Source organism: Amblyraja radiata, chromosome 18 (genome assembly GCF_010909765.2).
Source record: "Amblyraja radiata isolate CabotCenter1 chromosome 18, sAmbRad1.1.pri, whole genome shotgun sequence".
Classification (NCBI taxonomy): domain Eukaryota; kingdom Metazoa; phylum Chordata; class Chondrichthyes; order Rajiformes; family Rajidae; genus Amblyraja; species Amblyraja radiata.
The window spans coordinates 31,300,286-31,320,393 of NC_045973.1; the positions used below are offsets into that span (position 1 = coordinate 31,300,286).

At 42.6% G+C, this 20,108-nt stretch overlaps 1 protein-coding gene across 1 annotated transcript; it reads right to left on the reverse strand.

Moving 5' to 3' along the window:
- Positions 1–6,946: 6,946 nt before the first annotated feature.
- On the reverse strand, positions 6,947–18,840 carry LOC116983338 (glutathione peroxidase 2-like). Its single transcript, XM_033037047.1, has 3 exons — positions 18,659–18,840; positions 8,939–9,313; positions 6,947–7,715 (listed from the first exon to the last, which is right to left on the reverse strand). The coding sequence occupies exons 2-3, from the start codon at positions 9,161–9,163 to the stop codon at positions 7,323–7,325; spliced, it is 618 nt and encodes a 205-aa protein (XP_032892938.1). The 5' UTR covers positions 9,164–9,313; positions 18,659–18,840; the 3' UTR covers positions 6,947–7,322.
- Positions 18,841–20,108: the final 1,268 nt, after the last annotated feature.

The window sequence follows — 20,108 nt, forward strand, 5'->3', positions numbered from 1 at the left end:
ATTTGCCTCTGTATGCCACAATTTGAGATTTGTAATAGAAAAAAATCACATGTGGTTAAAGTGCACATTGTCAGATTTTAATAAAGGCCATTTTTATACATTTTGGTTTCACCATGTAGAAATTACAGCAGTGTTTATACAGAGTCACCCCATTTCAGGGCACTTTTACGTATGGGACACAGCAAAGTCATGTAAATGAAAGTAGTCATGTTTAGTATTTTGGTGCATATCCATTGCATGCAATGATTACTTGAAGTCAGCGATTCATGGACATCACCAGTTGCTGGGTGTCTTCTCTTGTGATGCTCTGCCAGGTCTGTATTGCAGCCAGCTTTAGCTTATGCTTGTTTTGGGGGCTAGTCCCCTTCCGTTTTCTCCAGTATATAAAAGGTAGCAATGTCACAAAATTTTGAGATTTTAAAAATCAAGTCTGCAATTTATCCCATCAGATAAAGCATAAAAATAAGTTTAATTTGACACCTAATTCACTTTCATATCTCAAGTATTTAAAAAGTTATGGCCATTTTCATACTCAGAAATTAGCATCTTGTTCCCTATTGATTTTCTATGGACATAACAAAAAAGCTGTGATCGTGAACAGTCAAAAGCCCATAACTTTCTTAATAATTAAGAGAACTGAATGAAATTTTCAGTTATCATAGATTGAAGCATTCTGAAACAAATATAAAATAATCTTACTTGGATGACCTGAAATTAAAGCATATAATTAGTTAGTTACCTAATTGTAGCTAATTTCAGACTTCAATTACTAGATCTAAACATCTATCCATTTCTTAATAAATGATTAACATTTTTAAATAGCCTAAATGTCCAAATAATATTCACAAATAATTCACAATAAAACATGATTTTTAAATCTCATTTACATTAATTTATAGGCCAAATGGAAGGAATTTAGTGTTTAATTGCTGTAAATTAAAGTCCATTTAAATCAGCTTTCTAGTGGGATCCTGTGAACGCGCTGGTTTAGAACGTTCACATTGCGGTAGATTTGTACCCTCAAATGCCCAGAAAAATACTGCGGGATATAATGGGCCCAAAATTAGCTACTCGCAACATTAAACTTTGTATAAAGGGATCTTAAGAAGCCCTTTTTAAAATTAAAATAAACAGCCTACCTTCCGTTTTCCCCTGTATGAGATCTGGCCCGTTGTCGGCGGTCGGGGGTTTAGAGGTTAATTTTTAACCTACTAAAACAATTAAATAACGCCCTTAAAACTAATAATAGCTCAAGCGAGGGAATCTTCCAGCGATTTTTCGTTAATAATTAACTAGGCTGAAAAACCTCGATGTGAACAGCCTAGGGGAAATCGCGATTTAAACCCGCCCCCCTCTAAACGGCGTCAAAATCGCGCACACGGGCTGGGACAGATTTTCAGCGACGCTTCAGGTACGTTTTGCAACATACCTATAAAAGGCATGCTCAATAAGCGAGTTCGGTATTCCGACTGCGCATGCACAGGTCATGGGTTCCTCGGGATAAACACTCTCAGCGGCTGTGCCGCTGCATGGATGCAGACCTGCGTCTCGTCCCCAACATCCCCTGGGGGTGGCTCCAGTTAGACTGCCTGTCGCGCTGGCCCATCGCAGCGGCAGCCCAGGACTGCAGGCGCCGCGGAAAAGAAGCACCATCTCCAGCTAAACCCTGCCCGTCCCGCCGGAGGGGCAAGCATAGTCAAGCTGGGGCCGGCACCTCCCCTATGGATCTCCGCGGACGTATAGATAGAAGACCCTCCTTCAGACTTCCAACACATTACAGTTTTGCGCCGCGGTTGGGATGGATAGGAGCGGGCATTTTCTGCGGGCGCAAGGAACAAATGACCTAAAGTTTGCGTTGAGTGAACTGAGTGTTCTTAACGTCCTCGCCGTACACTGGCGTTTTGTGAGAGTGGTTGGATCCCATCTTCAGCTCAGCCAACGTCGGTCATATTATCCAGACAGGCGGCGGGGGATCAAGAGCTGATGTGAGGCATCGGCGATGCTCTGGAATCCTAGTCGGCTGCTGCTGAGCATCGGGGTCGAGGAGGCAGCGCCCGACCCGGGGAGTAGAGGTGTCAGTTCTTCCAGCGGCGTGCGGAGAGGCACCAGCTACCGCGGGCTTCTCAACTGTCGGGCGCTGACTCCTCGATCCTGCTGCTCGGCGGTGGCCAGCTAGGATTCCAGAGCATTGCCAATGCCTCACATCAGCTCCTGATCCCCCGCCGCCTGTCCGGATAACATGACCGATATTGGCTGAGCTGAAGATGGGATCCAACCACTCTCACAAAACGCTGGTGTACGATGAGGACGGTAAGATCACTCCGTTCAATCAACGCAAACTTTAGGTCATTTGTGATTTGCGCCCGCGGAAAACTCCAGCGCGGTCGAGCGGAGGGGGTTCTGAAGTTGCACTCTCCCGATTGAGGGCATTTTCTCGACTCTCGGAGAAGCAATGAGCCATGGCTTTACCAGTGGTTGTCTGTCTAACTGAAACCTCTCTCTTGTCTCCCCACGCACGTCTTTCACCCCACTTCTCTCTCACCGTCTCTCCGCCGGTCTAGTCTCTCCCCGTCTCCCCACTCGCATCTGCCCCCCTCTCTCTCGCTATTACGCCCCGCTCTCCCCTGCTACCAGGCACCCGTTCGCTTTTTTATTCCGGAATGATCTTTGACAAATCCGATTCCTTGTGTTTTTTGGAATACCGAACTCGCTTATTGGGTTCAGATCGGGTGATTGACTTGACCACTCAAGAATTTACCATTTTATAGCTTTAAAAAACTCCTTTGTTGCTTTAGCAGTATGTTTGGGATCATTGTCGTGCTGTATAATGAACCGCCGGCCAATGAGTTTTGAGGCGTTTGTTTGAACTTGATCAGATAGGATATGTCTATACACATCAGAATTTATTATGCTACTACCATCAGCAGGTGTAACATCAATGAAGGTAAGTGAGCCAGTACCTTCAGCAGCCATACATGCCCAGGCCATAACACCCCCACCACCGTGTTTCACAGAGGAGGCGATATGCTTTGGATCGTGGGCAGTTCCTTCTCCCCTCCATACTTTGCACTTGCCATCACTCTGATATGTTAATCTTCGTCTCATTTGTCCACAAGACCTTTTTCCAGAACTGTGGTTGCTCTTTTAAGTACTTAATGTAACCTGGCCATCCTATCTTTGCGGCTAACCAGTGGTTTGCATCTTGCAGTGTAGCCTCTGTATTTGTGTTCATGAAGTCTTCTGCAGGCAGTGGTCATTGACAAATCCACACATGACTCCTGAAGAGTGTTCCTGATCTGTCGGACAGATGTTTGGGGATTTTTCTATATTATAGAGAGAATTACAATACAATACCGTTTATTGTCATTTGAACCTCAAATGAAGTTCAAACAAAATTTGGTTTATAGAGAGAATTCTTCTGTCATCAGCTGTGGAGGTGTTCCTTGGTCTTCCAATCCCTTTGCGATTAGTAAGCTCATCAGTGCTCTCTTTCTTCTTAATGATGTTCCAAACAGTTGATTTTGGTAAGCCTAAGGTTTGGCTGATGTCTCTTAACAGTTTTATTCTTGTTTCTCAGTCTCATAATAGCTTCTCTGACTTTCATTGGCACAACTTTGGTCCTCATGTTGATAAACAGCAATAAAAGTTTCCAACGGTGATGGAAAGACTGGAGGGAAGACTACGTAATGAGAGCTCTTATACCTGCATTAAGGAGGCATATAAACACACCTGAGTAATTACAAACACCTGTGACGCCATGTGTCCCAAACATTATGCCATGAAATGGGGGGGGGGGGTATAAATACAGCTGTGATTTCTACAGGGTGAAAACAAAATGTATAAAAAAATAGCCTTTAATAAAATCTGACGATGTGCACTTTAACCACTTGTGATTTTTTAAATATTACAAATCTCAAATTGTGAAGTACAGAGGCAAATAAATAAATGATGGGTCCTTGTCCTATACATTATGGAGGGCGCTGTATACTGTCCTGTCACACTCTGGTTATTCTTTTCACGGCAGCATAGTAGTAGAGTTGCTGCCTTTCGGCGAATGCAGCACCAGAGACCTGGGTTCGATCCCAACCATGGGTGCTGTTTGTACGTTCTCTCCGTGACCTGCGTGGGTTTTCTCCAAGATCTTCGGTTTCCTCCCGCACTCCAAAGACGTACAGGTTTGTAGGTTAATTGGTTGGGTAAATATAAAAATTGTCCCGAGTGGGTGTAGGATAGTGTTAATGTGTCGAGATCGCTGGTCGGCACGGACCTGGTGGGCCGAAGGGGCTGTATCTGTATCTCTAAACATAAGCACTGTTTGCTTTCCCATCCCAACCACCATTTACTTCAAACTACAATTTTCAACCCCAATAAGTGAGTTCGGTGTCGCGATTAACACAAGGAATCATGAGATTTGTCAAAGGTCATCCGGGATTAATAAAAAGCGAATGCAGCGCTGAATAAATTGTTAACTATTCTACCAAGGACTTAAACTAGAATTCTGTCAACGCAATAGCTTCCTTTCTTGTTCTGCTGTTCACACACTACTTACACAGTTCTCGTTCAGTTCATTAATCTGCATTTATGAAAAGACTTCATGAACACAAATACAGAGGCTACACTGGAAGATGTAAACCATTGGTTCGCTGCAAAAATAGGATGGCCAAGTTACAGTTTGCCAAGAAGTACTTAAAAGAGCAACCACAGTAATGGAAAAAGATCTTGTGGACAGATGAGATGAAGATTAACTTATACAGAGTGAAGGCAAGAGCAAAGTATGGAGGAGAGAAGGAACTGCCCAAGATGCAAAGTATACCACCTCATCTGTGAAACACTGTGGTGGGAGTGTTCATGGCCTGGGCATGTATGGCTGCTGAAGGTACTGGCTCACTTATCTTCAATGATAATGCAACTGCTGATGGTAGTAGCATAATAAATTCTGAAGTGTATGGACACACCCTATCTGCTCAAGTTCAAACAAATGCCTCAAAACTCATTGGCCGGTGATTCATGCTACAGCAAGACAATGATCCCAAACATATTGCTGAAGCAACAAAGGAGTTTTTCAAAGCTAAAAAATGGTCAATTCTTGAGTGACCAAGTCAATCACCCGATCTGAACCCAATTGAGCATGCCTTTTATATGCTAAAGAGAAAACTGATGGGGACTAGCCCCCAAAACAAGCATCAGCTAAAGATGGCTGCACTACAGGCCTGGCAGAGCATTGCCAGAGAAGACACCTAGCAACTGGTGATGTCCATGAATTGCAGACTTCAAGCAGTCATTGCATGCAAAGGATATGCACCAAAATACTAAACATGACTATTTTTATTTACATAACATTGCTGTGCCCCAAACATTATGGTGCCTTGAAATGGGGGGGGAGACTATGTATAAACACTGCTGTAATTTCGACGTGGTGAAAAAAAAATGTATAAAAATTGCCTTTATTAAAACCTGACAATGCACTTTAACCACGTGTGATTTTTTTTCTATTACAAATCTCCAATTGTGGAGTACAGAGGCAAATAATTAAATAAAGGGTCTTTGTCCCAAACATTATGGAGGGCACTGTGACTTATGTACAATGGGTCAGTGGGCAGATAAGAAATGTTTGCCTCCTGCAACTGCCTGGGTAATTTTTCTCTCCCTGATGCATCGGTGTCTAAAGCTGAGTCTCCTGTTAAACTATGGGGGGGGGGGGGGGGGGGGGGGGGGGGAAGGCATCCAGCAGCTCACTGCAATAGAACATGCTGTTATCTAACCCTGGTATTATTTTGTAATCATCTCCACAAACTCATGCTAAAGGAGATGACTAAAGAATGTTTGGGATATGAAAGATGATTGTTGTTACTATTTTGCTGTGCATGAAAAAGTGTGCCAGTTTAAATACATAACTCGTTTTTTTTTTTTTGCTTGAATGAAGCATTGGAAAGAAATTGAAGCTTGGAAAGAAACCCGTATTTCTCTGAAATTCAGGTGAAACTGACTTTTACTCGTGTATCACCCAAAAACTAAACTGGTACTCACGTGAAATAAAATGAGACTAAATTATACCAGTCCTCAAATATCAGCTTTCTTAAAAATGCCACTTCCACCAGATACCCCGTTATATCTCTTAACATCAAATCCACATGAAAATCCTCAGCAAATTAAACCATATATATACAGCAAAAACTGGATATCATTCAGACATGGATCTGTAAACGCCAAGTAGCATTTATGCCTTTATGCATCTAACAAGGCATGCGTCTAACCATGTGCAGGAAGGAACTGCAGATGCTGGTTTACACTGAAGGTAGACACAAAATGCTGGAGTAACTCAGTGGGACACGCAGCATCTCTGGAGAGAAGGAATGGATAACATTTTGGGTTGAGACCCTTCAGACTGAGTCAGGGGAGACGAAGTCTAGTGATATGAAGGGGCAAGGTGTGAAAACAACATCAAAGCAGATGCTGATAAGCAAATGTAGAATGATTCATTGTTAGCTATGGGGAAGGTGACATACAAACAGTAAAATTAATCAGGACAGCGAAACTAGTCGGAGAACTCTGGGCTCTGTCTGAAGAAGGGTCCCGATCCGAAACGTCACCCATTCCTTCTCTCCGGTGATGTTGCCTGCCCCACTGAATTACTCCAGCATTTTGTGTTTAGGAGTCTAACCCGTTCGCCTTGGTGTTCAATTGAATTATGACTGCTAATTATCCCACTGACAACATCCTGGGAACGGAGAAGTTGCTCAGTGGGGGTTAACTGGCTATAGGCCACATGGCTACAAAACAGATCTGAAGCTGCAGCAGAAATCAAACCACCTGATACTCTCATGTCTTTCAATTATCTTCAAGTCAGGAGCATGATGGAATATCTCCACATCTGGATAAAAAATCTCCTGCCTGTTTTGCAAGGTGTAAGTCCCTACAAAAAACTGAAAATGGGACGTGGGTTTTCATTAAAACATCTTTAATGGAAGATTCTCCTTTACAAGTTGCCTTCAATATCCAGTTAGACTTTTACAGGCTACATTAAGTACTTTTCAGCAGACCTTTGAAAAAGCACCATCATATAGTAAAATGTCTAACATCTGAAACTGGATTGGCTCATTTAGCAGAGAAATCAGGATCTCACTGAGGAAACTTTTTATGCATTTAACATTTACAAAAAAAATCTAAACAGAGCAAACAGACCAATTGGATTAGCGCTATAATCCAGTAAATGTAACTATCCATAAAGGTGGTGATTATTGAATTTTACATTTACATACCTGTGGCTAATCTTTATACAAAGCATAACATAACATGCTCAACATTGAAAACTACTGTAAACGTTACTCAACTTCAATTTCAACTTCAATGGTTTTATCAGATGGTCTTTCATTACTTTGTAAAAGAGCTCTGATGTCTTCTTCAACATCAATAGTGAGGAAATTCTTGCTGTATCGCCTGAATGGCTCACCATCTCGTCCAATAAGGAATTTCTCAAAATTCCAGCCTATATCGCTTCGATGGACTGGTCTCCAGATTATGAACTTGGGGTCCACCATTAAGGTTTTAGGATCATCATGGGCTTCAGGCAACCTCTGTTTCAGAAAAGTAAAGATTGAATTTTCATCTTCTCCATTGATCTCCATCTTTTTAGATATAGAAAAATTTGGCTCAAAGCCATTGCCTGGACGGACATATTTCAAAGAATTAAGAATCTCCTCATTGTAGATATTTTCCTACAAAATCAATATAAAGCAAGGTCAAGTACAAGGAATTTAATTTTATGCAAGTCACAGATGCATTTCATGGAATCTGATAGGTATTTTTCACAAAACGGAACTGAGCCAACACTTCCACTGCTAATGTTTTCCACAAGTGATTTATCTGAACGGTGCAAATTGAGTTTTGGATTCAGATCATTTTTCAAAAATAACTATAGTTAGGGCGGCACGGTGGCGCAGCAGTACCGTTGTTGCCTTTCACTGCCAGAAGCCCAAGTGTGATCCTGACTACGGGTGATGTCTTATGGAGTTTGTACATTCTCCCCGTGACCCGCGTGGGTTTTCTCCGGGAGCTCTTGTTTCCTCTCACACTCCAATGACTTACAGGTTTGTAGGCTAATTGGCTGGGTAAAATTGTAAATTGTCCTTAGTGCATTAGTGTGCGGGGATTGCTGGTCGGTGCAGACTGAGTGGGCCCAAGGACCTGTTTCCACACTGTATCTAAACTAATCTCAATAATAACTATTTTTCCAAATAATCTGCATGGAACAAAACTGCAATTGTGCTGCAGATTAGGCAGCACTTGTGGATAGAGAACCAGATTCAATCCATGTGGATAGAGAACCATTTATGAGAAACATACCTTCATGTGTTTAAAAATAGAACTCATCATAGCATTGTGAGTTACTTTAAGAGGTCATTTTTACATAAGCTTAACCAGTTCCTAAAGTGCCTATGTTGAAGTGAGCAGAGATTTTGTCATACAGGTTCTCCGCAGGTTTCCATTCCCAAGAACTTTTCATAAGCTAAATGGTTGACATGCTGGAAATCCAGTCACAAACCAAGTTCCCGCACACTAGAAGATGCCTGAAATCCCGCAGCAGCTGGCAAATCTACCCCGCCAGTCTCCCAAATGTATAGGCCGTATATAGGTTGGGTGTTTATAAACTGAGGAAGACCTGTATGACAACAAAGAATTTTGAATGTCTAAATTAAGAATTAGAATTACAAATTTGGAAGCTATAAGGATATTTATGATAAATTTCTTAAAATGAAATCTGACTTAAATATTTAATTTAATACAATGTAATTAAATGTAAGTAAATTTACCAGTGTTGCTGTAATAAATAAGTTTATATAAAACAGTTTGAAATTTCCACTAGGAAACAAGTCAACTAAAGTGAGTGAAAAATTTATAGACAAAGATGATCAGTATTTTTTTTTAATGTCACATTTACCTGGTAGCCAAACTGATTGCAGGGAAAACCCAGAACAACAAACCCCTGGCTGCCATAGCGGCTCTGGAGCTCATTCATCTGCTGGTAATCCCTGGTAGTTGTCCCTCATAGGGATGCAACATTTTCAATTAACACCACCTTTCCTTTGAGATCGGAGAAATTGAAGATTTCACCATTGAGGAGTTCTGTTGTCAAGTTATAAAATGTCAGTCTGGCTTCTGCCATCTTCTTTGCAAGTGTTGCCTGAGATTCAAATCTGAAACGCAGATATGTATCGTCCAGGAAATGAAACCACGTGCGCAATATTTCAAATCAGCAAAAATCTTCAGAAATTTACATTACTCTGATCCAACGCCACTGCAAAACATCATGGCTCTAAACAAAAGATGTATACCACAATTCACATATAAATATTGAAAAGTTTATATATTAAAATTTCTGCATCTGTAAGCATTGTTTAAAAACCTTATGTCCTATGTTTTTGTCACACTATATACAGTACACACTTCAAATGAAAACCACCAACATATTTAACAGTATAACCATTTAGCTAATGATATGAATCTCTCTGTTGTTTAGATATTTGGATATATGTTTCTAATCCCCAGAAACCTATTCCCACTTTGTGGACAAGAGGAAGGTTTTGAAATGCCCTGTGGTCTCACTGTGCTGCTTTGCCTATTTATCTTTTAAAGATAAAAGGAACACTTACAACAAATGTGGTACCTCAATTTATAAACGTATTTTCTAATGTATTAAGGTTATAGTGAAAGGCACTTATTTAGAGGCTTCATTAAAAGACAATTCAAACAAAAAGTCCATAAGTTCTACATTAGGTTTACAAATGAATGTTCTCCCATTTTCACTTCATCACAGCTCAATATCGGTCCTCATCAGAATTGTTTATAATGACAAGTTTATTCATTTCATGCCATGATTTAATGAGGATATAAATACTTCTGAGACCTGGACAATGGGCTAAGGCAATGGAAAAGCACCATTCATGTTATTTCTCCAAAATCTGCACATTCATTGGAAAGATAAGTGAATCAGCAGTCTATTGCAGGCTAATATCCTCAGCATTGACTCGTTACTTTGAATTGACTAAATTAGGCTGGCCACATTGCTCACATGACTCACACTATAGAGACCCAAATTAAAGATTTAATATGTAGGAAGGAGCTGCAAATGCTGGTTTACACCGAAGATAGGACAAAATGCTGGAGTAACTCAGCAGCAGCAGGCAGCATCTCTGAATAGAAGGAATGGGTGATGTTTCGGGTTGAGACCCTTCTTCAGACTGAGAGTCAGGGAGAGGGAGACACAGAGATAAGTGTAGGGTGTTAAAGCGAGATATCAAAGGGGATTAATATCAAGGAATTGTACTTTGCGGAGAAATTTGAATGGTCGAATTAAGCGCCCTAGTTTAACTACACCTTGCCCTTGGTTGGACTTTGGGGTAATTTGACCAAATTTTTGCCTTGCGAACAGTTCGGGGTAAGATCAGTTCTCAGGAATGGAACCTGTCATAACCCGGGGGCGATCTGTACCTCAGACCTATGTACACATATTTGCCCCAAAGAAAATGCTCTCCACAGCCATGAACAGGCCCCTCAAATTCTTGCCTCCTCATTACACAGGTGAAACAGGTTACTCCATACGATAATCATGAAATCTGTGCTGCCCCCTCCACACTAATGAAATTTGTGCTCTCCAGCACAATGATGAAGTATGTGCTTTCCTCACAATTTAACAATGAAATCTGTGCTTCCCTTCACAATTTAACAATGAAATATATGCTCCACCTCCACACTAATAACTGTGCTCTCCATTCCACTATATGCTTCCCTCCACAATAATGAAATCTGTGTCTGTGCTCCTCCTCCACAATCCCTAGACCCTAAATCCCCCTCCACAATCTAATAATGAAATATGCACTTCCCTGCACAATAATGAAATCTGTGCTCCCTCTCCACAATTATGAAAAATGTGTTCCCCTTCCACAATATAATAATGAAACCTGTGCTCCCCTCCACAACATAATGCAATCTGTGCTGCCCATCCACACTATTATAAGTAAATCTGTACTCTGCTCCACAACATAATAATGATGGCCTGGGACATCTCATCTCCCCTCCCCCCTCCTCATACTTTGCCATCCCCGAGTTTTCTGGTGAACAATTTTGCGTTGATGCAAACAAATAACGAGTCGGGCACCGTCCGTAGAGAGTAAATCGGAGTGAATCATCCACATTGAACGGTTCAGTTGAGGCCCCGGGCCCGTCCCTCGGCCTTGATGCAAGATACATTTATTTGTCACATGTACCAATTGGTGCAGTGAAATGTGTGGTCACCATACAGCCATAGGAATAATAAAGAGCACAGAACACGATAGTCTTTAACACAGACATCCCCACACAGCGGGATCCAAGTTTCCCACTGTGAGGGAAGGCTACAAAATTCAGTCATCCTCCTCTGTTGTCCTCCCATGGTCGGGGGGCTCCCCAACCCCCTGCTGTTGCCGCTACGGGCGGCCCGATGTTCAGGTCCTCTCGCCGGGTTGATGGAAGTCCGACGTCGGGACTGGAGGACATCCTCAGCGGCTTGGACATCCGAATCAGCCACCTCCTACCGGAGTCCGTGGCTCCCAAAGTCCACAGGCCGCGCTAGGCGGAGATTCAACGCTGGCGGCCCTCGGCAAAGGTCCGCGATGTTGAAGTCAGCGCCGGCCGCGCTGGAAGCTCTACGAACCACAACTCCGATGTTGAAGCAGCAGGCCCAACACTCCGGAGCTTCAACGGCGATCCAGGTAAGCAATCGCCCGCTCCGCGATGTATCCAGCGCTGTGCCGCCGCTGCTGAAGCTCTGGTCCGGGTCCCTGGCAGGAATGGCCGCTCCAATCCAGGCGGTAGGCCGCGAGGAGGGGGGCGAAGACGTGACTCGGAGAATAGTCGCGTCCTCGCCAGGAAGTGACTGGGAAACGGTTTCCCCCTTACCCTACCCCCCTCCCCCACATATAAAATCTAAATAAATCTCAAAAACAAACTTTTAAAACTGACGAAAAAATTTAAAAAAAGACAGAAAAACAGACAGGCTGCCATGCCGACGGCCTGTATAGGTCCGGTAAACGGTGCTCTGGCAATATTCCCTGCTGTTACAAAATGACAGGAGAGAGTGGGTCTAGTCGTATGGAGGAGAGGATAATGAAGGAAATGTTGAGAAGGAGTGGGAAACCGTGGGAACACGGGGTAGTCCCAGGAAGAGCAGCCGTAAAAGAAGGAAAAGCAATATTGGTGGATCGGAGAGTGAAGAAAAGGAACCAGAAAAGGAAATTTCGTTAAATGTAGTGGTGAGGTTTGAAGGAGAAGGAGGAGTAAAGAAGATAGAGCCAATAAAGCTGACAAAAATAATCAGAGCCCAGGTTGGGGAAGTAAAGTACGCAAGAGTGCTGGAAGATGGAAACATGCTAATAGGGTGCAACAGTGAGGCTCAAGTTGAAAAGGCAATGAAAATGAACAAGATTGACAAAATCAAAATAATCAAAGTAGTGAGAGTGGGAGAACGGAGGAGGGCAGGGTGTAAAGGGGTTATCTATGGAATCCCTCTCAAAGTCAATATGAGTGAACTGGTTCAGGAACTCAGAAAGAGATGTGAATTAATTATGAATGCCAAAAGAATGACCAAAGGAGCAAAGAAAGAGGAAACTGAGTCAGTCCTGCTTGAATTCAAGACAGAATCCCTTCCAAAAGTGGTCCATTTTGGATTCATGCGATATAGTGTAAGAGAGTACATACCCAAACCAATGAGGTGCTTCAAATGTCAGAAATTTGGGCATATAGCTAAAATGTGCAAGGGGGCGAGGAAATGCGCAAGGTGTAGTGGGGACCATGAATATGGTCAGTGTGGAGAGGGGGTCAGACCAAAGTGCTGTAATTGTGGAGGAGAGCATAGTGTGGCTTACTGGGGCTGTGAGGTGATGAAACGTGAAGCTGAAGTACAAAACATAAGAGTGAAGGAAAAGGTCTCCTATGCAAAGGCAGCAAAAAAGGCTGACCCTACAAAACAGATGAATGAAAGAAGGATCAGGAGGGAGCAAGATATGGGCATAATGGAAACAATAAAAGAAAAAGAAAATAGTATATGGAAAGAAAAGAAAAACCTGGTTATATTTATAGCAGGAGTAATAAATGCGACAGCAGAAGTAAAATCCAAAACAGAAAGGATCCAAATCATTGTAAAGGCTGCAGTCCACCACTTGGGCATGGCAGGATTGAAGTGGGAGGAAATACATGATGGTCTCAGTATCCAGGCAAGCCAAGAGTCAACATGTGTGCGTTAATAATATTAATGTTAATCCTACAATGGAATGCAAGAAGCTTGTTAGCCAATGGGCAAGACTTTAAGCAATTCATAGACAGTAGGAAGGAAAAAACAGATGTCGTATGTATCCAGGAAACCTGGTTGAAACCAAGTTTAGATTTTGTTCTATATGATTATGTTGCAGTGAGATGTGATAGGGGAAATGGGGGAGGAGGGGGTTGTGCCACTTTCATTAAAAAAGGGATACCATACAAGGTATTAGGAATTGGGCAGGAACAGGAATATGTGGTAATAGAAGTGTGGTCTGAGAGGAGGAAAATAGTGGTAATAAATTACTATAATCCATGTAAGCGATTAGAGGTCAATAAGTTACAGGAAGTAGAAGGCCAGAGCAAATCTAATGTTATTTGGTGTGGGGACTTTAACGCACATAATACATTATGGGGCAGTAGAAAGTCAGATAATAATGGACAGGTAATTGAGGAATTATTAAATGATGGTAATCTAGTGTGTCTAAATGATGGAAAGAAGACCAGGGTAGATGTTAGGACAGGGAAGGAGTCTGTGTTGGACCTTACACTTGTTTCTAATAGGATTGCTGCTAAATGTAACTGGGAAGTATATGAAAAGGGTACCATAGGAAGTGATCATCATCCTGTGCTATGCAAAATAAATATTACTTTAACTATGAGTAAAGAAAACAGAAGTGGACGATGGGTGTTTGGAAAGGCTAATTGGGAGAAATTTAAGGAGGAAAGTGATAGATATGTAAAACCAATACAAGAAGAGACAGATATAGAAAACTTTGAGAATAAATTGTCAGAAGGTATCAAAAGAGCAGCATTAGTTTCCATGCCTAAAAGTAAAGGAAGATCAAAAAGGAAAGCTGTGCCATGGTGGGACAATAAATGTAAAGAGGCGGTGGTGAATAGAAACAGAGCATTCAGATTATTAAAAAGAACTCATAACTACCAACACATGATTAATTACAAACAGGCTCAGGCAATTGTAAGGAGGACTATAGGACAAACAAAAAGAGCATATTGGAGGAAGTATTGTGATTCAATTGGAAACACAACGCAGGTAGGGGAGATATGGGGGATGATTAAAAAAAATGGAAGGTGATAAAAGGGAGTGGAGTTATCCTATCCTAACAAATGGAGATCAAACTGTAGTCTCAAATAAAGACAAAACAGAACTAATGGTTAACACTTTTAGTAGGGTTAACAGCTCCTGCAACTTGTCAGATGAAGGAAGAAGAGGTAGGGAAAAAACAAGAGAGGAAAATGTTGAGGCCTTACAAAGGAAAGGTATCACAGAGGACAAGTACAATATTCCATTTAATTTGGGGGAGCTAAAGAGAGCTCTGGCCAAGTGTAAGAACTCAGCTCCAGGGAAGGATGATATTTGTTACATAATGATAAAGCATCTAAGTGAGGAGGGACTCCAAAAGATACTTGCACTATATAACAAGGTGTGGGAAGAAGGGCGAATACCGGAGAGGTGGAAGGAAGCAATCATTGTGCCTATTAGGAAACCAGGGAAAGATGCAAGTAATCCAGTAAATTATAGACCTATAGCTTTAACAGCACACATGTGTAAACTGATGGAAAGAATGGTAAATGAAAGATTAATGCATCTAATGGAAAAAAACGGTATAGTGGCTAATTATCAGAGTGGTTTTAGAAAAGGGAGAGGTACTAATGATCCAGTTCTGTGCTTGGAAGATGATATAAGGAAAGCACAAGTTAAAAAAGAATCTGTAGTTACCGTATTTTTTGATGTAGAGAAGGCATATGTTGTGGAGAGAAGGTCTTCTAATAAAGCTGCATTTAATGGGAGTAGGAGGAAATATTTTTAACTGGATAATGGATTTTCTTAACGGTAGAAGTATCCAAGTTAAAATAGGGTCAGACATCTCTAGTAAATGTGTAGTCGAGAATGGAACTCCCCAAGGAAGTGCGATAAGCCCGATCCTATTCTCAATCATGATCAATGATATATTTGCAAACATTCAACCAGAGATGGGGCGATCGCTCTTTGCAGATGATGGCAGCCTATGGAGAAAGGGGAAGAATATAGATTTTATCGTGGAAAAAATGCAGCAAGGGATAGCTTAGGTGGAAGAGTGGGGAGTGAAATGGGGTTTTAAATTCTCTATAGAGAAGACAAAGACAATGGTTTTCACAAGGAAGAAAATTAAAGAGGATGTCCAGTTAAAACTATACGGCAACAATTTGGAATGAGTAAAAGATTTCCGTTTCCTGGGAGTCCATTTTGACTCCAGATTAACATGGAGGGTCCACATTACAAAAATAATTGGAAAATGCAAAAAAGCCATCAATGTAATGAGATGCTTAGCAGGTTTAGAGTGGGGAGCAGATATATTATCTCTTAAACATATCTATGTATCACTGATCAGATCCAGACTAGAGTATGGCAGTATAGCTTATGGATCAGCATCTAAGTCAGTGTTGTCCGAGTTGGACAAAGTCCAAGCGGAAGCTCTAAGAATCTGTATAGGAGGTGTGCGGACGTCACCTGTATGTGCACTACAGGCGGAAACTGGGGAGATGCCGTTGAGACTGCGCCGCAGAGAACTAATGGCTAATTACTGGCTAAGCCTTAAGGGTCATGGAGAGAACCACCCAACAAAACAGATAGTACAGGAGTGCTGGGAGAGAGGGGTGGCTCAGTCTGGAAGCTTCGGCTGGGTTGGAGGAGGTGTGGCAAGGGACATGGAAGTAGAGGACAAAGAGTTCTGCCCTGCAGTATTGTGGCCATCTGTCCCAATATGGTTACTGAACATCCCAAAAGTTGATCTGGAGATATGGGAGGCAAAAAGGAGGGAAAAAAATTCGGACCTAAAAACAGAATACCATAACCATATATATAATAGATACAGGGAACACCTCTTAATTTTCACAGATGGATCAAAGGACCCAGTAGCTGAAACAACAGGGGCAGCTGTGGTAGTGCAAGGGATGAATGTTGAAATTTGCAAAAGAACAAATAACTATTTGGCAGTGTATAGGGTGATTTCACGAAAGGTCACTGGAGCGTAAATCCCCACTCACGTGACCGAAAATTTTAACTGGGGGACAAGCGTCACTTCCGGTACATGTTAGTGGATGGGAAAACACGCACTTTCACACCCGTTAAAAACATCGAAAACGGCCAGGTTTTGAGCTGCAATTAAGTGAGCCAGTCGGGGTGACCATGAGGAACAGCTACCTAAATTTACAGTCCAAAAAAAAGATAGAAACTAAGGTAAATACAAGAGGGAGCTGAAGGGGCAAAATAAGCGGAAGTGCTAGCGGACATTTCTCGTGGAGATTTAAAGATCCAAAATATCGGGAATTATCGCGTTTGCTCGCTGCATTTCATCAAAAGTAAGGCATTATTGACTTTGTTATCTTTATTCATTTGTTAGATGAAAAGTATTAAAAGTTAGAAATCCTTCAGTAAAATTGCAAAATCGCCCATGGTTCTCGGATGGGTTTTAACATGCAAAATGAAAACGCTTCTGAAGCTCCATTTACCATTTAAATAATCGTAAACTCTCAATGCGTTTGGAAATCAATTTTACTCAGATGCAAGCTAAGGAATGGAATAATTCTCAGCTGTTGGACAAAATCAGGAGATTTTATTATTTGCCAGAATATATTTCTCAATGTTTCTTGTTTAAAGCCTGCACAGTAGTTTGGGTGATTGTGCAGGCTTTAAACAAGAAACATTGAGAAATATATTCTGGCAAATAATAAAATGTCCTAATTTTGTCCAACAGCTGAGAATTATCCCATTCCTTAGCTTGCATCTGAGTAAAATTGATTTCCAAACGCATTGAGAGTTTACGATTATTTAAATGGTAAATGGAGCTTCAGAAGCGTTTTCATTTTGCATGTTAAAACCCATCCGAGAACCATGGGCGATTTTGCAATTTTATTGAAGGATTTCTAACTTTTAATACTTTTCATCTAACAAATGAATAAAGATAACAAAGTCAATAATGCCTTACTTTTGATGAAATGCAGCGAGCAAACGCGATAATTCCCGATATTTTGGATCTTTAAATCTCCACGAGAAATGTCCGCTAGCACTTCCGCTTATTTTGCCCCTTCAGCTCCCTCTTGTATTTACCTTAGTTTCTATCTTTTTTTGGACTGTAAATTTAGGTAGCTGTTCCTCACGGTCACCCCGACTGGCTCACTTAATTGCAGCTCAAAACCTGGCCGTTTTCGATGTTTTTAACGGGTGTGAAAGTGCGTGTTTTCCCATCCACTAACATGTACCGGAAGTGACGCTTGTCCCCCAATTAAAATTTTCGGTCATGTGAGTGGGGATTTACGCTCCAGTGACCTTTCGTGAAATCACCCTATACAGTGGAACTGTATGCTATTTTTATGGCAGTTCGGTGGATAGAACAGGTGCAACCATGCAAAGTATTAATATGTAGCGACTCATTGTCTGCAATCCAGAGTATTGGGTCTGGTGCATCCCATAGGCGGCCTGACCTAGTGTATGAAATTCTACTACTATTAAGCCAAGTAACAAGGAAGGGCAGTGACATGACTTTGTTGTGGGTCCCAGCACACATTGGTGTGCTAGGAAATGGAAAAAGTGGATAAATTAGCAAAAGAGGCCGTTAAAAAAGAGAACATAGAGGTAAACCTGCAATTATCCAAATCTGAAGGAAGACACATTGTGTGGAAGAAAATAAATCAGGAATGGCAACAATACTGGGAACAGGAGACAAAGGGGAGACACCTCTATTCGCTACAAAATAGAGTGGGCATTACAGCAAGAAGAGGGGGGAACAGGAGAGAACAGGTAGTATTAGCAAGATTAAGGATAGGACATACTCACCTGAACAGCACATTAAAAATATTGGGAAAACACCCTACTGGGATGTGTGAGGAATGCCATCAGCCGGAAACAGTTCAGCATGCTCTAGTTGCATGTAGAAGTTATGAAACAGAAAGAAGAGTTTTGATCAGTGAAATGAAGAAAATTGGAATGACAGATATATCAGAAAAGAACATTCTAGAGTATGGAGGGGAAGGAAAAGGAGTAAAGGTGTTGTTTAATTTCTTGAGGGCCTCTGGCCTTATAAAAAGGATATAATGTAAAGACATGAGGACTGTGGAGTGAAGCCAGAAGGTGGCAGCAATGCAACATTGTGGATGCCGGCTGCCGTAAAACTCCAAAGAAGAAGAAGAAGAAGACAGGCTGCCATCAATGCGGTGCCCCTGAGCCCGTTTGCTTGTCAGTTGAAGGTGTCTGAAGACCCGGGACGTCGCCTGTTCATCTCCCTCCGCAGATGCTGCCCGACCCGCTGAGTCACTTCGGTTTAAGCTCGGACGGCTGGGAGAGTAGGGGGAAACTGAGGGCTTGCTTTACCGCTCCGACACGGACACGTCCTCTGGTCGATGGCGGCTGCCGCCTATGTCAGGGTAGGGGTGGCTTTTCCCGCCCGCTCCTCCGCGCCTGCGCACTGTCTCCCTCGCTCTCTCTCCAACCACCCGGCCGTTGGCGGAGGGGCGGGAAACGGCCGCGCAGGCGCACTGGGAGGCGCCGGCGGCAGTTTGCCCGGCCCGCGCGTGCCCGCCGTCAAATGGAAGGGAGCGCGCGGGGCGCGGGCAGGGCGCGTGTGAGCCGCCGACGCTCGAGCTGCCAACTCGCCCCTGAGAGGAGGCGGCAGCGGCAGCCGGGTGAGTAACGGCGGCGGCGCGCTGTCATCGCCACGGACAACGTGGAAAAATGTCTGGAAATTGGACTTTCGGACTACTATATGTGTGCTAAGTCCCAACATGGGTTACAAACATGGGTAAAGATCCATTGCAGAAACGCTCAAGGAACCAGTGTAAGGAACTGGAAGATGCTGCCTCATTGCTGCTCTGACTGACCACAGGGAAGTGAGTCAGCATTTAAAGACGTCTTCCCTGTGAGACAGGCAGCCACACCATAAAGTTGCTGCAGAGGGGGCAAAACATAATGAAGAAGGCAAGGCACTGCCCAGTGTATCCAGCCTCCGCTTCCACATGGTGGTCTGGCTTCATTCATTCCTAAACCCTGCAAGTTCTGTCTGTCCTGGGCATCTGATCAACAGTCTCAAAGGAAAAGGATCCACAGTGCTGAACATGCCTGGCTTTGTCCTGCCCCACCTCTCTTCCAGCTTTCTGGAATCAGAGGAAGGGTCCCGTCCCGAAACGTCATCTATCCATGTTCTCCAGAGATGCTGCCTGATCCGCTGAGTTACTCCAGCACTTTGTGTCTTTTTCTGTAAATCAGCATCTGGAAGCCCTTGTGTTTACACTGTTATGCTGCAGGCATGCTGTGCGCTAACGTGAATGCAGACATGTTCATTGTCATCTCAGTCCTGAACTCCCGCATTGTCTCCTTGGTTCTTTCTTTTGATTGAACAGCAGGAGCGATGGTTTTCCTCATCAATGCTCCATTTTCAGGAAGTGTAGGAAATGTGCACTGTATAACCCATGATGTCAGCATGGAAGTGCAAGAGTCACTTTGCCCACAAGCAATGGAAAGTGATCGCTAACCTGATTTAAAATGTTGAAAGTAGTCCAATTTCTATGTAAAACCCTTCAAATCATGCTTCTACATTTTATCCAGAATTCCTTCTAGTTTCCATAAAGATAATTTTTGAAGAATCCTTAAATTAATTGATTGAGCAATGGATTGAAAGATACAGCATGGAAACAGGACTTTTCAGCCCACCAAGTCCATGCTGACCATCAAGCACCCATTCACGCTAGTTCCAAGTTATCCCACTTTCGCATCTACTCCCTGCGTACTGGGCCAATTTACAGAGGTCAATTAACCCTTTGGGGTG